This window comes from Dama dama, chromosome 24 (assembly GCF_033118175.1).
Source record: "Dama dama isolate Ldn47 chromosome 24, ASM3311817v1, whole genome shotgun sequence".
In the NCBI taxonomy this organism is placed as follows: Eukaryota; Metazoa; Chordata; class Mammalia; order Artiodactyla; family Cervidae; genus Dama; species Dama dama.
This window is the reverse complement of record NC_083704.1, coordinates 18,194,959-18,220,226: the sequence shown is the minus strand read 5'-3', so window position 1 is coordinate 18,220,226 and position 25,268 is coordinate 18,194,959. Positions and strand designations below refer to the sequence as shown.

Below are 25,268 nucleotides of genomic sequence, written 5' to 3'. Positions count from 1 at the left end.
CCCCCAGCACACAGCCTCATACACACAGGGCACCAGTCACTGGTGGCTTAGGTTCCACTAGATTAGGATCCTACTTTTCCTCTCCCACACTCCTCCACATAGTATAACTGTACACAGGGCCTTCTAACCTTAGAATGTAAAGTATACACTTAAACTCAGAAATCTGGACAGAGAGATACATGGGGGAGAAAGCATTGTGAAGACAGAGATTGGAGTGATGAAAGCCAAGAACTGCCAGCAACCACCAGAAACCGTAAGAGCACCACCAGTAACACCACTCCGAGGCATGTACACGAGGGAAATGAAAATAAATATCCACACAAATGATTCATACAGGAATGTCCATAGTAGCGTTATTTGTAAGTGCCAAGAAGTGTTCACGATGCACATATTCATCAACTGATGAATGGATAAATAGAATAGGCACACAATAGATTATTTGGCCATAAAAAGGAATCAAGTATTGAAGACGCCACATCATAGATGAACTTCCAAAATGTTATTCTAAGTGAAAGAAGTCAGACACAAGAGACTACATATGAAAGACTACATGGGAGACTACACTGTATTAGTCCTCTTATAGGAAGTGCAGAGAAAAGGCAAATTTATAGACAGAAAGCAGATCAGTGGCTGCCTGGGCTTGGAAGGAGGGTTCATTGTAAATAAGAGCTCTTACTGGAGGTGTGAATGTGTTCTAAAACTGATTTATGCTGATGGGCTGCAGCAGACAATAATGTTACTTAAAAAATCATAGAATTGTGTATTTGGAATGGATGGATCATATAACATATAAAATAAAGCTATTTTAAACAATTTTAAGCTTGAGGACCTATATAGATCAAGTGTTAGCCACCTTATTTTGTTACTATAGGATGGACTCATGGCACTTGAGGTTTTCCAGTGACAAAATGCTTCACTTTATTTATCCCAACTTTAGCTGCAGAAAAATGCCAGATCAACTTGAAGTTGAAACTGTGCAGGGGCCGAAACCAAAAAATATTATTTGGACACTTAGAGGCTATGAAACTAATTCCCTTCCCTGCTTCCTGGCGCCTCTTAGAAATTAACAAGGAATCAGTTAAGTCATGACATCTTTTCTTCTTCATCCTAACATCACCTCAGAGGGAGACTTCAGCCTGGTGAGTGTGACTCCTTGCTTGGCAGATCCAGTCTCGCTGCTGGAACTCCTCAGACACAATGGAGAGCTCACAGCATCTCTGGGGTTGCAATTTCTTTCCCAAGAGCAGATCCAAGCAGGCGGCGTGGTGTAGTGGGTGGCTGAGCGGCACCGCCAACAGCACTCTCTCTGGAAATGCCTTTTCACATGGCCTTGTAGGGTATGCAGACCCTTTTGCTGGCTCCCCACCGTGCTCTATCAGGGACTCCTCTTCTGGGAGGTTCAGAAGGCTTAAGTCGGACCCACCTATGTCAGTTGGGCCCACCTATTCTCTTCTTGAACTGAGTAACTAAAGGCAATGTGTCTGCCAGGCTCTCCTGCTAGGACTGCATCTGACTCCAGCATGGTGAGATGAAGCGGCCCTTGGCAGAAACCAAGCAGGACAACAGATCCCATCTTTGCCCGGTCCGTGCTGGGTCAGGACTTCAGGCCCATCTTGGCCATCATCTCTTCGTAGACTGTCCACGCCATGGCTGCCATCAGGGTTCTGCGGAGGGCCCGGGGGACACTGCCTTGGAAGAAGCCACGCAGCCCATAGTCCTAGAAGGGAAAATGGAAGCCCAAACACTGGAATTAAAGCAGCAATACAATGACACACCTGCTATGAGAGTGAGGGTGTCCCTCTGTGTTACTCCATTTTAAAGTCTTACTTTATAGACTTTTACAAATATCGTTAAAACTATGAATACTGGGTCCAAAGGGACGAACTAAAAAAAGAAAAAATTTGTTTGGCTTTGTTGCTAAGCTTTATCTGTTTTAGGCATGCTCTTTCCAGGGGACTTTATTTCTCAGATGAAAATCTTCTAGAGGCTTACTCTATGTGGTGTGAAACTTGTACAGTACACAGAAGCCAGAAGCCCCAAGCAGCCGCTGAAATCCAGACTAAAGGCTCTCTGCCAAGCCCTGGGCCCCAACTCCAGGCTGAAGGAAAAAGCACTTCTTGGCACTCAGTCTGCCTAGAGGGAGAACCCTTTTTATTTTTTTTTAAACTCACTAGATGTTCTCAGTGGCCCTAAATAAGAATTAAAGACAAAACACCTCAGCATCTGGATTGTTCTTTCCTACTGTTATCATCCCTTCCATTTTCACATGGAAGATATCCAGAGGCTCTATTTTCAAACTTCACGGTTTTAGGTATCATGAATAAGAAAGCAAGCAACCTAAGCAGTGTGAGATATATGATCAGATTCTCAAACATCTGCTTCCATCTAGGGTAAGACAGATAAGTGCTGGCAGATGCTAACATCTTTCCTCTGCTACGAGGAAAAACTGAGAAGTACAGAAACATCTAAAGATCTAAGTGACAGATTTACCTTGAAAGAGAATATCTGATAATAGAACAAGTTCCCAAAGGGCCAACTCAGTGGCTTTGAAATAGCATTTTAGCGTATTTGACACCCACTTTACTTTTTATTTTCAATACATCTGTACATTTGTATTAGCATAAACTCCTAGAAACAAAACAAGGTGCCTGTGGTCTTTTTCTGACTACATTTCCTCCTAGGTCCTTGATTCAGAGAAGGAAATGGCAACTCCCTCCAGTATCCTTTCCTGGAGAATCCTGTGGACAGTGGAGCCTGGTGGGCTTCTGTCCATGGGGTCGCACAGAGTCGGACACAACTGAAGCGACTTAGCATGCGTGCATACATTGGAGAAGAAAACGGTAACCCACTCCAGTATTCTTGTCTGGAGAATCCCAGGGATGGAGGAGCCTGGTGGGCTGCCATCTATGGAGTCGCAGAGAGTCGGACATGACTGAAGCGACTTAGCAGCAGCAGCAGGTCCTTGGTTAGGTTGATGAGTCCTCCCAGAACTCCTGACTCAGGAGGTCTGGGGTAGAGCCCAACAATATGCACGTTTAACAAACATCACAGGTTGCCCCAATGTTGGGCCCCCTCCCTAAACAAAACCCAAAAAACAAAAAGACCCCCACAACCATAGTTTTTAGCAGTCGATTCTCGACCTTGGCAACACATTGGAATCACTAGGGAACTTAAAATACTGATGCCAGGGTTTCATGTCTTCCAGAGACTCTAATATGATGAGCTCAGGCTATGCTCCGGGAATGGTGATTTTTAAAAGCTCCCCAGGTGATTCTACCATGTAAAGGACAGAGCTACTGCCTTAGAGAGAAAGAGAGCTTTAACCACAATACGAACCAATATGTATTCTAAAGCCTTACTATTTTTTTTTTTGGTTGTGCCAGAGGCATGGTAGATCTTAGTTCACTGACCAGGGATCGAACCCATGTCCCGTGCAGTAAAAGCACGGAGTCCTAACCACAGGACTACTGGGGAATTCCCTAAAGCCTTACTTTGAAAATGAGCGTAACTGCCTGGCCAATCCACCGAAATTTCATTGGAGAGAGCTGCATGTGAGTTTTGATCACATCTGCAGGTTGAGTTACCAGCGAGGCCAGAATCCCAGCAAATATTCCACAGCTGAAATTCACAACGGGAACAAGGACTGCATCCAACTGGTCTGAAAGAGGACAAAGGCAACCTTCGGTTATAAATAAATCTCATATCTATCAGATAAATATCAGTGCCAAGTTGCCACTAATTCTTTCTGAAAGCCAGAAGGGTCTGGATATTCAAACAAAGCTAGGAATTCAAAATCTAAACTAATCAATGTAAACAGAAAAATGGAACTAAAAGTTCACCTTTTTACAACCATCAGCATAATAATTGATTCAGGCAAGAGGAACTGACTGATGCTAAAATATAACGATGAAATAACAGGACGTTTTACACAGATTCAAAGTATCGCCCTGCAGAGATACTTAGAAATTACAAAAGAACAAACAACTGAGTCTTCACTGGAGACATTCTTTTTATCCACCAATAAAGAGTTAATATCACCCACAGCGGGTCAAAAGGTGACAAGAGCTTCCCGACATCACACAATGAAGACATAACCTGTTACATGCTTCTCTTGCTGAAAAGGTAGAGTAAGAATGAATCCAGTTGCAAGGAATCATCAGATAAACCCAGGCTGAGGTTATATAATTGGCTTATACACTTGAAAATAAAAAATAAAAATGGCCACAAAATATATTATTGGAGAAATTGGAGAAATAAAGACTATAGATTGGACTATAGATACAAGAACTGCATCTGTGTAAAATTTCCTAAATAAAAGATGGTCATTAAGAATGCTTTTATTCTCAGGAAATACACAGTGATGTATTTAAGGGTAAAGAGTTGCATCATGCCTGCAACTTACTCTTAAATGGTTTGGAGAAAATAATTATACATATAGAAAGAGAATAATTCAGGGCTATGGAGTTATATGTATTATTCTTGTGACTTTTTTGTTAAATGTAGAATGATTTCTAAATACCAAATTAAAAAAAAATTTTAGGATGAATGAAGAAGTTAAAACATATATCCAAGCTCCCTTATTGCCTTAACTTTCTACTGCAAGGTAAGGCTGTGACCTGCAATGTCACAACTCCTGGTACTTGAGGCGAAGCAGCAAATCTCCTAAAGCACCCCAACTGACATGGTCATGAGGGCAGCATTCTGGCTTTCCCAACTAAATGGCCTTGGTTGTAATTCCGTGCTCAGATTATCCACAGCCACCTGACCGAATGCTGCTTCACTCTGCGGGATGTGTTTCTACCAGTGTGTGAATCTGCTTGGGTGGACATTTACTGGTTGTTGATTTTGCCCAAGTCTCGCAACACGAGCTTACTGGTAGGGTGGACCTGCTAGAATGTGGGAGGTTTGGCAGCCTTTTCTCCATCCAAACAGAGGGCTCTCGTTAACTGAGAGCATAGCAGGTAAGTGAAAACAAAATTTTTCTTCTAGCTCTGAACCCACTAGGTTTCCCAAATTTGTCTGTTAAGAATCAAATAAGCGCTTCTTAAAAAATACAGTTTCCCAGTTCTTACCCCAGAGCTTCTGATTTAAAACTCCTTAGGTAGGACCCAGAAATCTGAAGATCAGGCAAATGTGGGAAGTATTGTTGCAAGGCCTACGCAGAACGAGGTTTATTCCACCCCCACCCCTGACTCAGGAATTACATACTATCACAACAACAAATAGTCTCCTATCTCTGAGAAAGCGGTGAGGATGTGACCCCTTGAGGGATCTCTCTTCCCACCACACCTTCCCTTACCCGAACCGTGAAGCACAACGTTCTTGGTCTGGCTGTAAAACATCAGGTAGATTCCGGAAAAGGGGGCGTCACGAAGGAGTGTTGCTGTCAGGCCACTGAAGAGGCCCCGGAACCCCTCGCTGTGATAGATGCTCCTCAAGGCGGTGTAGATGCTCTCATAGCCGTACCGCCCACTCTGTGAAGGAAGCGCAGAGCCCATGGCTGCCCCGTGGCCCTGCGGCTGCACACTGCGCCGGCCGTCCTCAGGCTGCACGGCCGGGGCCCTGGGGCTCTGGTTCCCACGCGCTTGGCCTGACTACACAGACGGGTTCTTCGACCTCACTGACCTCTGTGCCGGTTATACATCAAGCGGTGGCAGCAGTGGCCACTTGACCCAAGAGTCCAGTGCCTCTCTCTGCCCTCTCCAGCCCCCGAGGCTGTCCAACTCACCTCGTACCGTGTCTTGATCACAGTGATGGGTGACATGCAGACCCCTGCAACGGAGCGGGAGCCCACCCCCAGGATGACCGACTCCAGGGCCGTGGGGGGGTGGCCCCGCAGGAAGTACTGCTTCAGAGAGTACAGGGTGCCAAAGTAGATGCCAACGCCAGGGACACACCTCACGATGGACTGCAGGAAGAGCCGGGGGGGGGGGGGGCGGGTCAGAGCACCACGGGTGGATCCCCCAAAGAAGACCCAGGATCTGCATGCGAGGAGTTGATTTAAGGTGTGGAGGGACCGCCAATGGGAGAGTGGGGACATGAGATGGGAGAGAAGGTGGCCAATAACGGGCATGCCGTCCCATCAGTTTTCACCATGGGCAATGGAATCCCTCCCGGGAACTGGTACCCCGCCACCTGAGGAGGGAAAGGGGCTTCGAAACATCACTGCTTAAGAGCTGCTTTGAGGTTGGGGTGAGCAGGAATTCCCTGGCTTGTCCAGCAAAATGACTTCTGAAGGCCAGAAAAAGTCTTCCAGGGAGGGAAAGCCAGGTGTGGGGGCATGGGGGAAGGGGTGGGGGGTGGTGAGGACCTGCTGAGGGCGGGGCGCCTGCTGCCTCTGCTGTAGGACTTGATGCTGCTAAGCAGCCGTGCCCGGGGCACACGGGGGTGATGCCCCCCAGGGCCCTCAAGCAGAAGCCAGGCAGAGTGACGGGCAGGGAGACCACAGAGGCCCGCTCACAGTCTCCAACCCTTGCGCACTCTTGAAAGCGAGGATGCGTGAGGTGGATGAGAAACGGCTGGTGAGGAAAAGAAGGGGAGTCAGACCCAAAAGGCAGCTTACAGGAGACATCCCTTTCCAGAGGCCCAACAGACTCTCCGTGCGAACCACATTCAGGAGCAGGGCCAACATGCCAACACGTCTGGACCTGAAGGCAGACGAGACAGAGACAAGGAAGGGAACATCACTGACTCCCCGCTCAGAGACTTCTCTGTGTGGCCTCTTTTCTACAACACTTCAGGATCTCTGCTAGGCATCTGGGAGTGACTCTGAGCTCCTATCCATTCACAGCGTGGCAGGTCCGTGATTCTTTGTTCATTCAGGCTGCAAGCAGTGGGATAACTACTCATTTTCCATACATTTCACACACTTCCCACAGTGCTGAGCCCAATAAGGGGGCTCACAAGGGACACTCAATACTTCCCTTGTTTCCAGAAAACCAGCCCCTGCTTGCGCCAGGCAGCACAGTCATGACATTACAGACAGGCACAGTAAAATGCAAATGTCACCAAGGCAGATGCCAGGAAGCAGCTGAGCGAAGGACCCCATTTAATTAAAAGAAATGTCAAACACAAGAGTATACACAAAACGCAGGAAAGCTGGGCCTGGCCTGCGTTTCTCTTTGATCATCCCACAGAATGGAAGCTGCCTGAACACAGTAGAGATGCTCCCGTGTCTGAGAGAAGTCGCTGAAACCAGTTCCTGAGTGAAACAGGGGTGGGGATGTGGGCAGCAGGCCTTACCCATGGGCTGAGGGCTGGAGGGTCTGCAGGCGGGTTTTGAGGAGATCCAGGGGTTGGAAGAGGAGGGTAGAGCAGGTCCCACTGATGGAGCCACACAAGAAAGCTTTGATCACTGGCTGCAACTGCAGGGCAAGAGAACATGGTGTCATCAGCTCTGTCCCACCATTCCCCACACCTGGATCAGTCAGTTCTTCCTAAGGATTTCTTAGCAACTCACCTGGCGGTGCCCTATATTATTAATAGCTTCTGACTTCAGAGAAGGGCAAAATGTAGTCAGGGACGAACAGTGTTAGAATGTGGCTGAGAACATTGTACACTCCAAGAAGTAGCTCTCACGTCTTACTGATAACAACTTTAGTAATCACTGATAATTTTAAAATTTATGGATAGGGCTTCCCTGGTGGCTCAGTGGTAAAGAATCTGCCTGCTAATGGAAGAGACATGTGTTCAATCCCTGATCTGGGAAGATCCCACATCCCTAGGAGCAACTAATCCCATGTACCGCAACTGTTGAGTCTGTGCTCTAGAGCCCGGGAACCAACTACTGAGCCCATGTGCTGAAACTACTGAAGCCCAAGCGCCCTGGAGTCTGGGCTCTGCAACGAGAGAACCCATGGCAACGAGAAGCCTTTGCATTACAACTAGAGACAGCCTCTGCTTGCTGCAACTAGAGAAAAGGCCCAAGTGCAGCAACAAAGACCAGCATAACCAAAAATTAATAAAGTATAAAAAGAATTATAGAGAACTTCTCTCCTACTGAGCAACATAGCTATTTCCATCTGTGAATTATGCCAATGTCCACACCTCCCTAACTTGTCCTGAACATAAGTTATTGGCCAACTTCTCGTGACGAAAGCAAAGTCAATTGAGCAGCGTTTTTTAACCCTGGACTACTGGTTTCAGGTTCCCTGGGTTGTAGGACCGGTAGATTATTTACAGAAGTAAGACAAAGGAAGTGAAACTGTAAGTGAGCTCATGCACTGTGAACTGTATGTGCCACTTCCTGTAAAAGTGATGCATTTGCTTAATTTAAAACTTTCCCTCTGAGTATACCCATTCACCTCACTGGGACTGAAGCAGACCGCAGGGGCACCACAGGCTGGCAGCCACTCCTGGGTTTGCCGGCGGCCCGACATACTGGGAGTCACAACTCAGTTCAGTTGCTCAGTCCTGTCCAACTCTTTGCGAACCCATGGACTGCGGCGTGCCAGGCTTCCCTGTCCATCACCAATTCTCAGAGCGTGCTCAAACCCATGCCATTGAGTCGGTGATGCCATCCTACCATCTCATCCTCCGTTGTCCCCTTCTCCTCCTGCTCTCAATCTTTCCCAGCATCAGGGGCTTTTCCAATGAGTCAGCTCTTTGCATCAGGTGGTCAAAATATTGGGGCTTCACTTTCAACATCAGTCCCTCCAATGAATATTCAAGACTGATTTCCTTTAGGATGGACTGGTTGGATCTCCTTACAATCTAAGGGACTCTCAAGAGTCTTCTCCAACATCACAGCTCAAAAGCATCAATTCTTCCCTCAGCTTTCTTTATAGTCCAACTCTCCCATCCATACACGACTACTGGAAAAACTATAGCTTTGACTAGAGGGAACTTTGTTGGCAAAGTAATGTCTCTGCTTTTTAATATGCTGTCTAAGTTGGTCATAGCTTTTCTTCCAAGGAGCAAGCATCACTGTTTCCATTTTTCCCCATCTATTTGCCATGAAGTGATGGAACTGGATGCCATGATCTTCACTTTTTTGAATGCTGAGTTTTAAGCCAGCTTTTTCAGTCTCCTCTTTCACTTTCATCAAAAGGCTCTTTAGTTCTTCTTCACTTTCTGCTGTAAGGGTGGTGTCATCTGCATATCTGAGGTTATTGATATTTCTCCCAGCAATCTTGATTCCAGCTTGTGCTTCATCCAGCCCGGCATTTCACATGATGTGCTCTGCATATAAGTTAAATAAGCAGGGTGACAATATACAGTCTTGACGTACTCCTTTCCCAATTTGGAACCAGTCTGTTGTTCCATGTCCAGTTCTAACTGTTGCTTCCTAACCTGTATATATATGCAGGAGGCAGGTAAGGTGGTCTAATGGTATTCCCATCTCTTTAAGAATTTTCCACAGTTTGTTGTGATCCACACAGTCAAAGGCTTTGGCATAGTTAATAAAGCAGAAGTAGATGTTTTTCTGGAACTCCCTTGCTTTTTCGATGAGCCAACGGATGTTGGCAATTTGATCTCTGGGTCCTCTGCCTGTTCTAAATCCAGCTTGAACATCTGGAATTTCACAGTTCTGGGAGAGTCACGCACACTGGCTAATCTACAGGCAGCATTCAGAAGGACAGGACTGTCTGGCAGACTAACTGCACTTTCCCCAAGCGCACTCCAGGGCCTCACAGCATGCCCTGGAATCCAGACATACTCAAATGATTGTGCAAACACACTTTTAAAAATCCAAGCAGGAGAGAAAAGTCTTCTTTTCAATAGGAGAACTGGGCAAACTCCATCCAAAGATCTTCTCTCTCATTAAATGGCATTTGCACTATTATTTTGTAATACTGTCATCCTAAAATGCTATTAAGATGAAGTTGCTTGTTACACACGGTACATAACTATACCTAGAACCAAAACGTTTGTAATCTGTGGTATTTGTTTCACAGAGAAAAGAGGTAATTCCACGTTCCACCAAACCAGCAATTATCAACTTATAACTGGAATTCCTTAAAAGGTCTAAGTAAGTTCAGATAATAAATACTGGAGCTTACAGCCACATTCAAATACCTTTCTAAGCAAAGGTCAGACCGTAAGTACAGCCAAGTCAAACGGGCGCTTCATCAGGTGTATGTCCGTACACGGCGGCCTGCTCCTCCTGCTAACTGCGCTCCCACAAGTTTTGTTTCTCAGGCTCATCTGAGACTTTGTGTTCTCAGTGAGGGCCTCCTGCCTGCACACTCAGCCTCTTACTTCCACTGACTCCTTTGCCTGGAACAAGCTTGAAAGCCCCCATCTTTCCAGGCTGAGGCCACATCATCTCCACTCCCTCTTTACCAGTCACCCCTCACGTTCCCAGTTTGCCATCCGGCTAAAGCCCCTCCACTGAAGCCGCCTCACTGAGGACGTGAGCAGCCCAGGACCCCTTTCCCATGCCCTTCTCTTACCTGGCCTCTCCGGTGCATTTGGAACACCTGCTGATGGCTGCCCCCCTCTGGCTTCTCGCTCCTCTTCTGGATGCCCTTCTGGGCCTCCTTTCCCCAGCTCACAGATGTTGCTGTTCCTCTTATCTCCCTGTAGCTGCTGCCTCTCAGGGCACCCTTATCCCCACACCACACCTCGCTCCAAACACGCAGGCCGGCAACGCCCACATCTCTAGCCCAATTCAGCCCTCACTCCCCGTATCTCCCCTCAGATGGCCTGCAGACATCTCAAACTCAACATCCCCAAATGGAAACTCAGTCCACGGTTCTTCACATGCCTGCCTCACCTTCAGTCCACACTGAGATGTTCCAGCAGGACCTTCAGGAGACGAGGAAGACTCCTTGGTCTACCTACCATTTCACGACCAACTCCTGCCGCTGAACCCTCTTTCCTCCCACAGCCTGCCCTATGCTGATCCAAGTAACCTCCCTGTGAGTCTCCAGCCTCAGCAGTGCCAAACCCACTGAGCAGCCTGGGGTGAGGCATCCACATACACCACCTCGAAATCTCACAGCACTCTCATGAGCTAGGTGTTCAAACCCATGGTGATTCCCCCAGGACTGATTGCAGAGGCTGGTCTGCATCAGGTGCTCAATAGTCAAGAATGAAGGAATCACGTCATCTAAGAGGAAATCTACACGTGGCTCTCCCTTGACCACAATCCCACAGGATAAAGCTTAGTGGGCCCTGCAGGCCCCATCCCTGGGAGGCGGGATCTCCCCGGGCACCCTTCAGCCCTTTGCTCCAGTAAGGCTGTAGGACTGACCTGCAGTTACCTGCAGAACTTCTAAGCAGTTCTCTTTGGAGCTGCTTCCCCAGTGTTCTCACTGGTATTGTATGGAACTACCCCTCCCCTCTGGGCTTCCTAGGTGGCTCAGTGGTAAATAATCTGCCTACCAACACAGGAGACCTGGTTCGATCCCTGGGTCAGGAAGAACCCCTGGAGGAGGAAACAGCAACCCCCTCCAGTATTCTTGCCTGGAGAATTCCATGGACTGAGGAGCCTGGCAGGCTACAGTCCCTGGGGTAGCAAAGAGTTGGACAGAACTGAGCACACTCACATGTACCCCTCCCCTCTCCCACAACACACTGTCCTCCACTACAAGACCTTATCTCAGAGCACAGTGCTTAGACATTTTACTGACTCAATAAATATTTGTTGAATACATCCATAGAGCCCAAAACCTTTTTAAGTGTAACTTTCCAGGTCTATCAGCATAGTGAAAGTGAAGTCACTCAGTCATGTCCCACTCTTTGCAACCCCATGGACTGTAGTCTATCAGGCTCCTCCGTCCATGGGATTTTCCAGGCAATAGTACTGGAGTGGGTTGCCATTTCCTTCTCCAGGGTATCTTCCCCACCCAGGGATGGAACCCGGGTCTCCCTCATTGTAGACAGACGCTTTACCGTCTGAGCCACCTAAATATATACCAGCAGTATTGATTAACCTCGAGTTAAAAAACAAACAGGCAACAAAATTGTTTTTAAAAAACAGAATTTACACTTTTCTTTTTGAAAGATATTATCAATAGTGGATGGCACATTCTTTAAGGCACACTTGACTTTTTTCTAAGTAGCTCAAATTTATTCAAAGTAAATACTGATAACAAACAAACAAGAATACAAAGATACCTAAAGGCAATAAACAACACTTGAACAGTTGGCAAACAAGTTCCACAAGCAACTCCCACTTCCCTTGAAAAAACTAAATCCTAAAAAATTAAATCAGATTTCCAGGCCAGAGCCGGAGGACCCAGAAAGAAATCGGTAAGCACGTGATTAAACATGTAAACTTAAAGCGGCCCCCGACCCTGCCTTTGTTTAAGATTATAAACAAAAACAAACAAACAAAAAAACACCAACAAAAAAGTACCCACAACCCCGCCCAGCGCCTGCCGCAGGTGGACCGTAACCTTCGTCTCAGGAGAAAGCCACTGGCCCTCGCGCGCTAAAGGAAGCCGCATCCCCGCCTCCACGCACCTCTAGTAGCGACTTTGCCAGACAGTCCTCCTCTGCCCGCCTTCCCAGCCCCGCCTCCACCAATAGCAGGCCCGCGGACGACCACGGCAGCCAATCCAGATGCGGGGGCTTGGCCCCGTGGCGCCCGCAAACCACAGCAGTTTCCCAGCGAGTCCCTCTAACCCAGCCCGTCGGCTCTGAGTGATCCTAATCCACCTTGCTTGAGCAAGGATCGCCATTTCAGGCTTAGCTTCATTGCCGGGCTTTGCAACGGTCCAAATATCTACCCAGGTGCCCTCTCACCTTTCAATCTAGGAAAACAACCCAAAGCAATTTCCCATAGCGCTCACACCTCATTCCCTGCCGCGGGAGGACATTCCCCTGACGGCCCCCAAGGCCGCAGCAATCCCTCCTACCTCTATCCAGATACTAACACAGAAATGAAACCTGTGCTTGCCTGTCCAAGAGTTGCTCTAATACGCCTCTCCTTCCTCCCTACCCTCCTTTGAATCCCTTAGTCAAACTCCATCTCTGCGCCAAGTCCCCAACCCGTTTTGCGCGCATCCCCGGTGCAGAAAACGAACCCCCGAGGGCAGCTGACCCCCGGCAACCTTCCGAATTCCCCTCCCCGAGCCTGCGACGCCGGAATCCCTGCCTTCCCTTCCCTGCAGTTTACCATAAGCGTTTCCACCCTGTCTCCAACATCTTGGTGCTGCAGCAGCGCCGGGCGTGACTTTTGAATCATTGGAAGGGAGGCCTGTGAATGCACTGGGCCCCGGGTGCCGTTGGTAGGAGCGCAGGCCGGGCCCTGGCGATCCTGGAGGAAGACGACGCGACGGCGGTAGCCGGACGACGCTTTCTACGTCAGGGCCTACTCTGCAGTCTACGCCGGCCGGGACCTGCGCGTCCACCGCCAGTGGGCGGCTCCGAGAGCCGCTTTTCACTTGCGCCGCAGACTCTTCGGCTCTGCTCCTCGGTCCATCCTGCCCAGTCACGGGCTTCAGGACTTGAGAGTAGGGTGCACTAGAGATGAAGAAAGCCGGAAGAACTAGCTAGAATGCCGGAATTTAGCTTCCGGGGTTGGATGCGCTTCGCGCGCGGAAGAGGATGTGCTTCTTAGTGCCACCTGGTGGGGACGTCCGGGACTGCAGGTTCGGCGGCTTCCCTGCGCCCGGAGCTTTAAGGGATGTCTGCAGCGATGGATGCTTTCGGGTGCCACGTCTGTACTAGTTACAGTCCAGGCTTAACTCTGCCCAGTGCGGTAGCCAGTAGCCAACTGGGGCCACTGAGCACTCGAGAAGTGGCTCGTGTGACTGAAGGCCAGAATTTTAAACTTGATTTAGTTGTAATTCATTTGTATTAAAAACTGAAACCATGTGGAATATTTTTCCGTTAAACATGACTTTATTGTTTTGGCATTTCCACATTTCCCTTTAAAAATTGCTGAAATCTTGATGGCAGAAATGTGCTGTAAGTCATCCACACACCGTATTTCTGACATGGCAGTAAGATAAAATAATTTCATAAACAATTTTTTCATTTTTACCTGTTGAAATGATTTTTTTGGATGTGTTAATTGGATGAAATAATTATTAAAATTAATTTTACCTCTTTTGCTTTTTTAATATGGCTACTAGAATACTTAAGATTACACTTGTTATCCTGTGATAAATCATAATGGAAAAGAATATATATATGTGTGTGTGTGTATAACTGAGTCACTTTGGTGTACAGCAGAAATTAACACAACATTGTAGATCAACTATACTTCAATTTAAAAAAAAATTCTTAAATTATACTTGGTGCTTGAACTACTTTTCTATTGGACAGCACTGGTCTAGATGGTTAAGATTATGGTTCTTACCTCTTATCTGGACCCTATCAATAACCTTCATTTTGGTCTCTCAACTTCCCATTATTCCTATCTGGCTGATGGGTGGGAAACTATTACTGCTAGAATCCTGACACTCTTTTTGGAAAAGGCAGGCACATGTCTTCAGGAGTCCAGATTATCTGCAGAATAAAGCCCAGACTTTTCATAGTGGCAGCCTTCATTACTTCCCACCATCCATTCTTCACTCAGGAAATCTAGATCAGAAAAGAAACTGATGATTCAGGGAGCAAGATGCTGTTTTTTTAAGGCTTAACTTCCTGTACTTCTGAAGCACAAGGAACAGGCAAGAAAGTGTGGGCTTTTTATCATCAGAGGGGATTAAGCAAAGAGCAAATATAAAAAATACACAGGCAAGTCTGCCAGGTGACTGCTGTATACTCTGCCATCTCTTGTTCTAAGCTGCAAGGCTCGTTTTCCTTGAGCAATGCTGAACTAGGCTGAAACTTGTCTTTAAAGGAAGACCTACTTTTCTGTCCTCGTGGGGCAAGAATTCCTACTCATGAGAAATAACCTATTGGTGTGTTTTAGAGGCTATTCTTGGCCACTCTGAGAAGGGGATAGAGGTGGGACCCAGAATGAAGGCCTGCTGCCCACTGCCCCACCCTCAGCAGGTATTGGCTTGGCTCTAAGCTCAGATAAAATGGGCTGGTTTTTAAGGGTGGTTGGTGCCTGCCTGGGTTTTCCTCCTGTGTATCTGTTCCTGCTACACTCACAACTCTGGAGCCCAAAGTCCCCCCACCTCCTCAATCCTCCCCCTACGTCTGAGAGGGTGCAGAGATATATAAGATCATGTAAAAGGAGTATTACCCATCAGCAGATGAGTGAAGGTTTCAGGGCAGTACTTCATGGTAGAATTTAAAGGAGTGAATTAAAAAATGAAAGGAAAAAGCAAACAGAAAAAAAGAAAAGGAAAAATACCTGGTGAACACATTGTGTGTGACTTCAGTTCAAAACAAGATCATTAATTAACATCGGGCAAGGCTCCCTTGACTTGGCTGTAGCTGGTGGAACATGATTTTGCTTCTGTGACCTTACTCCCTTCTGCAGTTACACGTTGGGTCCCTCAAACCCAATCTGGCCCTTTTTCTGTTTTCTGAGTTGGGTGTTAATGTCACACAATGCTTTCCTTTCCCATCCCACTGACCATAGACATCTCTATGCAGAAAGAAATATACATATGTCCATTTGGATACATGATCTCCCTTTACAAAGTTTATTCACATCAAGCTCTGACAGCCAGAGGAGTTTCCACCAACCAAAGAGGAAGGGCTGGAGTAAACACTGGCAGCTGGAAATGGGTGGGACAGACAGACTGCTCCAAAGGAAGTTCTGGTTTCCTGCCCTCCAGGCCAGGAGATGAGCCTTATGGTGCCTTGCACCTGTGTCACTTCATTTGGAAGAAGATAGCTGGAATGGTGAAAAACACAGAGATAAGTGGCTGTCAGGTTTTGCTTTCAGGAAAAACCAGTTCAAGGAGACCTTTCCTGTCTGCCTGGAGCCAGAGCTGCTTCTGGAAATATCTAAATTCCCTCTATTGTTGCCAAAGCAATGAGCCTGCTTTTGCCTTTCGGAGGCTAGGAGGGGGCCAGGAGGGGAGATACCATGCACATTCTGCGGCCACAGCACCTCCCCTCCATCCTCATGAGCCCCTTTCTGATCGGTAGTCTCCCAGGGAGGTGAGTGGGCGTGTTATGATGGCCTCTATCCTGTAACTTATAGAGGCTCCTCTCCATGTGAGCATCCTGTCCAATCCCAAACACACCCAGGGCAGCTGCTACCCCCAGCAGTGGGGAAAGCCACCTTCTGTGCCTGGTCACGTGGGTGGGCACCAACAGCAGGAAAAAAGAATTCTCATGGCCTTACCAGAAGCTTCGGCAAAGAGGACGGTCCTGTCGCTGCTTTGGGCTTCACAAGAGAGAAACACCTTTCTTCCTTCCACGCCAGTGATGTTTGCCTCCAGCCTCACCACTGAGCCGAGGGTGATCGGGCTAGGAGAGGGGCAGTGGGGGCGAGTGGCTGGTAGCCTGGTCTCTGAGAAAGGTGGGGGATGACCCTGCAGGGGTTGGAGGCTACCAGAGTCGGGGTCCTGGGCTTCTACTCCAAGGGCCAAGATGTCAGGGCCTTTGTGTTTGTCACCTGCTAGCTGTGTCTTTGTTTCACGTTCCTCATTTGTCAAGTTGGAGATAATGGTACCAACCTCCCAGTATTATAGTAAAGATCGGACAAAACAATGTGTGCGAGTTTAACAACAAATTAATCACGTATCAGGAATTCTCATTTCAGTAGCAGCCCAATAATTATTTGTGGACTGAGTTAAATATATACAGGCACATGGGTTGGCTTTCTTTAAATCAGAGGTGGCCAAAAGTAGTTCATCATTGTCCTGTGGAGTGTGTTTTTATGTTGGAACACAAAACCCATGTTCAAGCTGATCACCTTGAACTTGGATGAAAAGGGAACATCTAACAAGTTTAGGTTGGTCCATGAGAAAAACAAAAGTAGAAGCTCCTCTTTGTACGCAGGATTACTACATGAGCTCTTATCTTCCATCATAACACCTGGAATGAGCTCATGTCAGCTTACTCCTAACTGGAACTCAGGGAAGGAGACAGACCTCTTGAAGGTGATGGTCATGGTCCCGGTGAAGACTGCATTGGCACTGCAGTACGCCGTCATGAACAGTGTGGTGTCTATCATGGTCCCCAGCGCGCCACCATGGATAATCCTGCAGGGCCAGACAAGGGGAGAAATGGGAGGAAAGAGTCACCCAGGATTCCACTCCGCATGGCCAATCTCCGGTGAGGCGACGTGCTGAAGGGTTCCCTGCAATCCAGGACCAGATCCTTCTATCAATCCGTTTAGAGCAGAGATGTGAGTGCAGAGCAGGTACCGGGGAAGCAAACACTACTGTCTGAAGTGAGTCACACCAGCTTAGAAGAGAGAGAACTAAAAGCAGGAGAAGCCCCCCGCACCCCGCCACCAGCCCCAACCACAAATTCAGATGAAGCTTGTATTCCCTTCTGGGCTGGTGTCAGGGGAACTAGAGTGGTAGAGTGAAAACAGCATGGGCTTTACAGGCAGAGAGCCCTAACTCTAAATCTCACATTTCTAGCCATGTGACCTCAGTCACAGAATCACTGGGGCCATCTGCGTCTTTTATCTATAGGAGAGGAATAGCTCCTAGGAATTTTTGTGAGTATTACATTAATACAGCCAAAGCTTCATCTAAAGGGTCTGACATATACTAGCACTAAACAAGAGTACTTCCCCCCTTCTCATTTCTAACTTCCACTGCTTACTGCACTGCCATTTAGGAGGTTAAGGAGGTTCTTAACAGGGAGAGGCCACACCTTGAGTGGACCCCTCAGGGACTGGCAGAGCCTCGCTGCCCAGGGAGCCAGTAGAATAAGGCGGCGGTAACCAAGAACCTGGGACTTTCCTGGTGGCTCACTTGGTAAAGAATCCACCTGCCAATGCAGGAGACCCAGGTTCGATCCCTGGGTCAGGAAGATCCCCTGGAGAAGGAAATAGCAATCCACTCCAGTATTCTTGCCTGGAAAACCCCATGGACAGAGGAGCCTGGCAGACTACTGTCTATGGGGTTGCAAGAGTTGGACACGACTTAGTGACTAAGCTACCACCCACCAACCAAGAACCTGCTGAAGGCAACCAGGGACCCACAACTGGGTTCTCACCCACCACCTGCTCTTGGACCAAGATAAAGGCCATTTGAGCTGCTGGCTGGGACAAGCCTGTGTGCCTCACCCAGGCAGCCCCTCCAGGAGGGGCCCAGGCTGGAACAAGCAGACACACTTCTTCTCGGAGTTGTTGTGGAAGACGACATACTCAAAGCCAAGTCTCTCCATCTCTGTGATCCGGAGAAAGAGGCGGGCATCTTCTACCTTTTGAACTGGAGAGAAGAGTGGATTCAATAAGAAAGACCTCAGGCAGGAGTCTGATCCTCAGGGTGGTGTGGTCTCCAGGGCTGAAAGCACCCAACCAGAGGATGTCCCGGGAAAGCCACCGCCCTCAGCTTCCCATGGGCATGCCACCTGGGCATGGTCCCATAAACTTCTGACGGAGAAGAGCAGCTTCCAAGGGGAGGATGAGGTCAGCAGTGTGAGGGGCAGTGAGGAGCCAACTGCCTGTGAATTCAGAACACCACTGTTCCCATCAGCTGAATAACAAGCGCTAATCCGAATGCATCGATTGTGGCAGATCTAGGCGTAAGCAGGCCACAGTCCTTTTTGTAGAACACGTGTATGTGTCTCCTCTCACTGCCACAGGCCTGAACTTTCAGTGAGATTTGTTTATACTGCATGACTTCTGAGGGAAATGGGGATAATTTAGAGGCCCTAATTAGAGGTTAAGCCTCCAATATCCAATACTTAAGGACTTCCCTAAAGCTCAAAGGGTAAAGAATCTGCCTGTGATGCAGGAGACCAGGGTTCGATCCGTGGGTCCAGAAGATCCTCTGGAGAAGGAAATGGCAATCCGCTCCAGTATTCTTGCCTGGAGAATTCCTTGGACAGAGAAGCCTGGCAGGCTATACAAATCATGGGGTTGCAAAGAGTCAGACACGACTGAGCGACCAACACAGCACATCCAATACTTTATCAAACACCTTCATTTTGCCAAGAATCTCAAACCAGAATTTCTTTTCTTTCTTTCTTTCTTTTTTTTTTTGGCAGCATGGCTTATGAACTCTTAGTTCCCCGACCAGGGATTGAACCCATGCTTTCGGCAGTGAAAAGGCAGAGTCCCAGTCACTGGGCCACTAGGGAATTCCCCTCAAAGCAGAATTCTGAATGACAGCTTAGGTATACAAAATTATATACTATAAACATAGCATACAATTATAAACTATAAATAAAAGTCTTCCGGCTGGCTCCTCCTGTCTTTCGAACGCATCTCTTCATCTTCTGTTTTCCATCTGATGTCCTTCACTGACTGGTTTAAGAGCTCAGCCCAGCTGACCACTAGAGGGAGCGCAAGTTCTTTCCCCAGCAGATTCTGGCTCCTGGCCCTGGATGTCAGTAAGATCCTGCCCTCTGTAGCATCACTGAGCTGCCAAAACTGTGTGTACCAGGGTGAAGGCCCTGGCCCTTAATCCCAGGCACTGCCTCTTCCCAGTTCCTCACTGACACTGCACCGTCTGGTCTGCAGGAGCGGGTGGGGCTGGCAGGTGGAAGGAGACGCCAGGGGTGACCGCAGACAGGGGTGGAGCGGGCACTGACCCGGGAGCCCGGAATCCCTGACTCCAGTCCAGTCTCTGCCAAAAACTCGCTTTGTTGACTCTCTAGACCTCAGTTTTCTTGCTTGTAAAACGAGCAGGTTGAACCAGACGGCCTCCACGTCCCTTTTCTAGCCTGACAGTGTATGAATCTAGGATCACCATGTCCAGACTGCCTCATACCTGACTCTCAGGCTAATGCTGGCCACACTGGGCTGGAACATGGAGCTCCCCAAGGAAAATGCACACACAGAAGCAAAGTTCTGCCCACAGTCCTGCACTCTCCAGAGGCCCCCTCCAGCCCAGGTGAAGCGCTCCTAATACAGGGGTGTGAACGTACCAGGGACAACTTTAGCGATCCTAGCTAGGTCTCCCTCTTTAAGGAACTGCCAAGAGTGACAGTAACCGGGAAGTCGTGTCCACGTCCCATCCACAGTCTTCTCCATGAGTTCATTGTACAGCCTCACCATGATGGGGCTCCAGCCGGAGTTCGGGAGGGAATAATCTTTTGAATCGGAATGGAGGTGACTTCTTGAGACCTGGGAAGTTCAAAAGGTAGCTGACTGTGTCCGCTCCTACAGGGCCGGCACAGCTGAAAGAAAACTTGGGGTGGGGGAGGATGCAGGCCCTGGACCCACGCAGCCAGAAGTGACCTTGGGGAGTCGGGGCAGGGGGGAATCAAACCTAAGACCCAGGAGGCCAGAGGGGACCCTGAGGGGTGGGGGTTCAGACCTGTGACCACAGTAGACTTGCTGGGGCCCAGGTGGGCAGGGAAGATGCTGGTCACATTTTCTGATGATCCTCCAGTGCCCCGAAGGTCCCATTCTGTTCTGCTGATCCCCTCGCTATGAGTAGGCCCCATCCAAGCATGGGAACATCTTCCCTACCCCAGCCCCCATGAGGGCCATCCCACCTCCACTTTTCTTCCTTTCCTCCTGTCCTTCCGCGTCCTACCTCATCGTGTGGGGATTCCGCTCATCTGCTTAGGTGTCCAGGGACCCCCACCAGCGCCTAGTAGGCACTCCTACTTATGAGCAGACACGAACTCCTTGTCCTCCCACCCCATCATCTTGACTGTTACCCACAGTTTTCTTTTAGTTACACCTCTTTTTTTGTCCAGAAAATGTTATGTGAAACAGTAATCACTGCTTTCTCTTGAGTCGCCACTAATCAGATTCTCTTTCGCTGATTCTGCTCACTTGCTCACTCTAGGGCTTGGCAACCCCACTTAACCGTATGGGAAAGGTTCAGCAGGGTCAGGAAGACTGGAGGGGCCTCCAGATATTGTCACTAAGTTCCCAGGCTGAGGGTCCACCCCTCCATACAGGATGAAAGAGCCAAGTGGCATGAGCATCTTCTAGACATCAGGAGTCCTGGCTCCGAGTTCTCATCTGTCACAGGAGTCTAAGGTCCCTGGTAGCTCCCTCCCTCTGAGACTCTGACCACACTCACAGCGGCCCGCATCTGGATGCAATGTGGGTACTCACGGTGATGAATGGGGCTGGCATCCAGGCTGACCAGAGCATCCGGGGCTGGCCAGCCAGGGCTGGGAGAAGGTGTGCTGCCTGTCGGTGCCTCACCAGCCACCTGAGACCTCTCTGCAGCATGACGTCCAACCGAGATGGGCCAACTGAACCTTCTTCCAAAGGCAAGCCTTCCTCCTGGTAGTTGAGCACAGACCTGAGGCTCGGACTCAGCCAATCAGAGCCTGTGTGGGTCCTCTGAGGGCCAGGCAGTCCCACGTCCCTCTCCTGCATCAGGTCAAGCAGTGCGGAGCGGAACTAGAAAGGACGTTAGGCAATTGTGGGTTAGTAAGTTACACATGCATTTGATCTGGGGAGTTGCCAGACGTATTTTTGGCTGTGTGCCTGGAACAACTGAGTCAATCAGAATGTTTTGCAGGCCAGGTTCACCGGGATGGAAAAACGATAACCAGGAGCCAGAGTGGATAACCTCAGTCTCTGAGTGTAAGGGCAGATGGCTTTGATACCTCACCCTGGTTCTTAACCGTGTCTTATTTCAGAGGCCAGTTCATTCATTCATCTGACAAATGTTAATTAGACACATACTATGTGCCAGGAACTGTTCCAGACTCTGGGGGCACAGGAGTGAATAAAACAGTTGAAGTCGATGACCTCATGGGGTTTATGTCCTAAGTAGGTAGTTAACAAGTAACATTAATTGTTGCACTTTCTACCCCCAGCTGCTGTCCTACCTGTTTCTCTGTTTTATCAATTTTAATATTTAATGTTATCTCATAAACAGCCCAAATTAAAAGTTCACCAATCATCCCCAAACTGTCTTTCAGAGCATTCCCCCTCCACCAACCCAGAATCCAATTTAAGATCATTTATTTCAGTTAATTGTTATGTCTTTAGCCTCCTTTAATCTGGAACAGTTTTTCAGCTTTTCCTTGACACATTCTTAACATACCACACACACACATACACCAGATACACGCAGGAATGAGCTCCCATTCTTTCCACCCTGCTTTAGAGGACTCTTGTTACTCCCAGCGAGTGAACGGTAGGTGGCGTTAGAACACAGCTTCATAACCTTGCATAACCATCCCACAGATATCAGAGGTATGCATTATTGCTATTAATATCCGCATTTACATATAAAGACACTGAAGCACAGAACAGTTAAAGTACACTGCCCAAAACTGCAGCTAGTAAAATGTTATATGCTGTGCATTTTTATTATAGTAATAATAATTAAACTTTTATGTGTACAAAGATGTTTATAGGCTATAGGTGGGACATCGGGTAGGTCTATGGAGCAGGCAAGGCAGAAAGCAGCATCATCACCATCTTTAACTTTGTCTTACACGTGTCTGCCTTGACATGCAGAGATGCTACCTCAGGCCAGCTTGTAAGTGAGGAGCAGGGTCTAGGACAGGAAATCCAAGGTGACCCTTGCAATGTCCTGAGCAAGGCCAGCATGGTTCAAGATCCGAGGCACTTCCCACGTCACAAGTGTTGCAGGTCAGTATCTCTCATGAACACAGATACAAAAATCCCAAGAAAATCCAGTGCTTTATTGTTAAAATGATCATAAACATGAGGTCATTTTTTCCAGGGAAAACATGGGTTGATTTAAAATAAGAAAATCTATCAATATAGTTCATGAAATTAACAGAATAAAGGAGGAAAACTACATGATCACCTCAATAGATAAGGAGAAAGCATTTGACAACATTTAAGCTGGTGTTTGATAAAGATACTCCAAAACCTAGGGGGGAAAAATCCCTATAGCTAACACAGTGAAACATATAGACTATTTTCAGAAAATAGTGACAAAGTCTTTGAAAGTTGACAGGGTTGACTTGCAATAGTAGTAATTCACTGAATACCATGAAAGAAGTCTTGTGCCTGTAGCTAGCTTTCTAGGAGTCTCCCTTCAATGTAGCCTCCAACTCCAGCGTGAATCGTTTGTTTCAAGAAGGTGGGTGATGGAGGCAGAGGGATGCTCTGCCCTGCACAGACTCACAGAATGTAGTCTATGGTGGAGGAGCGAGTGGAGTGCTGATTCGAGGATGATTTTTCCAAGGCCTCCCTAGAGACCTGTCTCCCTACGTAGACAAAGATGTGGCTGCGACTTTTCCAAAATAGTTCTGATAAGTGTTTCTTGAACTTCTCACCCATGAACGCATAGATAATAGGGTTCACACAGCAGTGGGTGAAGGAAATGGTTTCTGTGACATGCGTGGCGTAGATCAGCCGCTGGTTCATGACACATCCATCCAAGATGTGCATGTCATGCAGGGAAGTGAGGAAGAGGACCATGTTGAAAGGGACCCAGAAGAGCAGGGAGGCAACCACCACGATGAGCACGAGCTTGATGGCCTTGGTCTTGTTGTGGTTCTGGCAGCTCTTCAGCTGGTGCAGGATGTTGATATAGCAGAACATCAGGATGCTGAACGGGATCAGCAGGCCTAAGATATTCATTTCAAAGTGGATGAAGATCTTCCACTTCAGCGTCTGCTGGTTGTAATATGAGTAACACTGTAGGACGCCATTTTCAGAGGCCACTTGGTAAAATACTAGTAACGGGCTGGTGGCCACGAAGGCAGTCAGCCACACCACCAGACTCAGGGCTGTGCCCATGCGGACCGTCCTCACTTTCAAGGCATACACAGCATGGACAACTGCCAGGTACCTGTCCACACTCATGAGGGTTATAAAGAACATGCTGCTGAAGAAGCTGATGTAGTAAAAGCCAGAGACCACCTTGCACATGATGGTCCCAAATACCCACTGGTCCAGCTGATAGTGGGTCTGAAAGGGGAAGCAGAAGACAAAAAGCAGGTCAGACAGGGCCAGGTTCAAGAGGTATACGTCCGTGATGCTCCTCAGTTTCTTGCAGGCGACAAGGACGAGGATGACCAGGCTGTTGCCCAGAAGACCAAATACAAACAGGATGCAGTAGAAGACGGCAAGAAGCAGCTTGCTGTCTCTCCCCTCCCCATCGCAGGGGCTCGAGTAGATGTCAGGATAGTAGAAGTCAGTTACTGTTGTCAAATTGGGCTCAGGTGTGTAATCCATCAAGGCAGGAGGAGGCCAGCCACAGAGGCACCTAAGAGACATTCCTTTCTTAGCGATATTTTGTATTTAAAAACACGGACTGAATTGTGCCCCACCCCTCCCCACCAAGTTCATATGTTGAAGCCCTAAAGGCCTGTTATGGACTAAATGTGTCCTTCCAAAATTTGTGTGTTGAAACCTCACCCCTACTGTGATGGTATCAGGAGGTGGAGCCTTTGGAAAGTGATCGAATTAGGTGAGGTCAGGAGGGTGGAGGGCTTCCCAGGTGGTGCCAGTGTAAAGGACCTGCTGGCTAATACAGGTAGACGTAAGAGACACAGGTTCTATCCCTGGGTCGGGAAGATCCCCTGGAGGAGGCCATGGCAACCTACTCCAGTATTCTCGCTTGGACAGAGGAGCCTGGCGAGCTACAGCCCATAAGGTCGCAAAGAGTCAGACACGACTGAAGCGACTTAGCACACACACCCACATGAGGGTGGAATGAACCCTCATGAATGGGATGAACGCCCTCATGAGAAGCACAGGAGAGCTTGCTTCCTCTCTGCTCTAGAGTGTGTGAGGATACAGTGAGAATTTGGCAGTTTGCAACCTGGAAGAGGGTTCTCACCAGAACCTGACTGCTTGGGTACCTTGATCTTGTACTTTCCAGACTCTAGAAGTGTGATAAATAAATTTTGTTGTTTGTCAGCCACCCAATCTATGGCATTCTGTTTACTGGAGCCCAAACTGTTCAAGACACCCCCAGTGTCACTAAATTTAGAGACAGGCCATTAAGGAGGTAACTTAGGTTAAAGGAGATCATCAGATGGGGCCCTAAGTCCAACTGGACCGGTGTCCTTGTAAGACAACAATCAAGTGTGAAGGCAACCCTAGAGGCTCTCAGTAGAAATCCAATTTGTCAGCATCTTGCTCTTGGACTTCTAGCCCCAGAACTGTGAGAAAATAAGCTCCTGTCATTTAAGCCATTTGGCATTTTGTGATGGCAGCTTAAATAGAATAATAATGCAGGGGCTATATGGAACCTCTCTGGGGCTTCCCTGGCGGCTCAGTTGGTAAAGAATCTGCCTGCAATGTAGGTGACCTGGGTTCAATCCCTGGGTCAGGAAGATTCCTGGAGAAGGAAATGGCAACTCACTCCAGCATTCTTGCCTGGAAAATCCCATGGACAGAGGAGCCTGAAAGGCTATATAGTCCATGGGGTCGC

At 48.1% G+C, this 25,268-nt stretch overlaps 3 protein-coding genes across 4 annotated transcripts in view; all 3 read right to left on the bottom strand.

Annotated features, from left to right (window-relative positions):
• Positions 1-327: 327 nt before the first annotated feature.
• Positions 328-13,268, bottom strand: SLC25A38 (solute carrier family 25 member 38). Of its 2 annotated transcripts, XM_061127831.1 has the most exons (7): positions 13,067-13,268; positions 7,243-7,364; positions 6,563-6,647; positions 5,729-5,908; positions 5,300-5,474; positions 3,492-3,658; positions 328-1,717 (listed from the first exon to the last, which is right to left on the bottom strand). In XM_061127831.1, exons 1-7 carry the CDS (start codon positions 13,133-13,135, stop codon positions 1,595-1,597), a joined length of 921 nt encoding a protein of 306 aa, XP_060983814.1. In that variant the 5' UTR covers positions 13,136-13,268; the 3' UTR covers positions 328-1,594. The 2 variants fall into 2 exon arrangements, with proteins under 2 accessions (XP_060983814.1, XP_060983815.1); XM_061127832.1 differs by lacking the exon at positions 3,492-3,658 and having other exon boundaries at positions 5,306-5,474.
• Positions 13,269-16,858: 3,590 nt separating this feature from the next.
• LOC133046230 (acyl-coenzyme A thioesterase THEM4-like) lies at positions 16,859-21,274 on the bottom strand. The gene is made up of 4 exons (XM_061129145.1): positions 21,005-21,274; positions 19,858-20,056; positions 18,050-18,194; positions 16,859-17,009 (listed from the first exon to the last, which is right to left on the bottom strand). The coding sequence occupies exons 1-4, from the start codon at positions 21,272-21,274 to the stop codon at positions 16,859-16,861; spliced, it is 765 nt and encodes a 254-aa protein (XP_060985128.1).
• A 1,115-nt stretch (positions 21,275-22,389) lies between these two features.
• CCR8 (C-C motif chemokine receptor 8) overlaps positions 22,390-25,268 on the bottom strand; it is a 43,500-nt gene continuing 40,621 nt past the window's right edge. Inside the window, exon 12 of the mRNA XM_061127828.1 lies at positions 22,390-24,095. Coding sequence (XP_060983811.1) covers positions 23,006-24,064 — 1,059 coding nt within the window. The 5' untranslated portion in view covers positions 24,065-24,095 and the 3' untranslated portion in view covers positions 22,390-23,005. The remainder of the gene's footprint in view (positions 24,096-25,268) is intronic.

Excerpts from the sequence above, each read along its gene's own strand:
- SLC25A38 (XM_061127831.1), bottom strand. The coding sequence starts at position 13,135 with ATGATTCAAAAGTCACGCCCGGCGCTGCTGCAGCACCAAGATGTTGGA. Across the intron at positions 5,475-5,728 it reads TGATCAAGACACGGTACGAG|AGTGGGCGGTACGGCTATGA; the intron begins GTGAGTTGGACA and ends CTTCCTTCACAG. Across the intron at positions 3,659-5,299 it reads CGTTGTGCTTCACGGTTCGG|ACCAGTTGGATGCAGTCCTT; the intron begins GTAAGGGAAGGT and ends GTCCTCTTTCAG.
- LOC133046230 (XM_061129145.1), bottom strand. The coding sequence starts at position 21,274 with ATGCAGGAGAGGGACGTGGGACTGCCTGGCCCTCAGAGGACCCACACA. Across the intron at positions 20,057-21,004 it reads TGCCAGCCCCATTCATCACC|GTCTCAAGAAGTCACCTCCA; the intron begins GTGAGTACCCAC and ends TGAACTTCCCAG. Across the intron at positions 17,010-18,049 it reads CTCCTGGAGGGGCTGCCTGG|GATTATCCATGGTGGCGCGC; the intron begins GTGAGGCACACA and ends CTGGCCCTGCAG.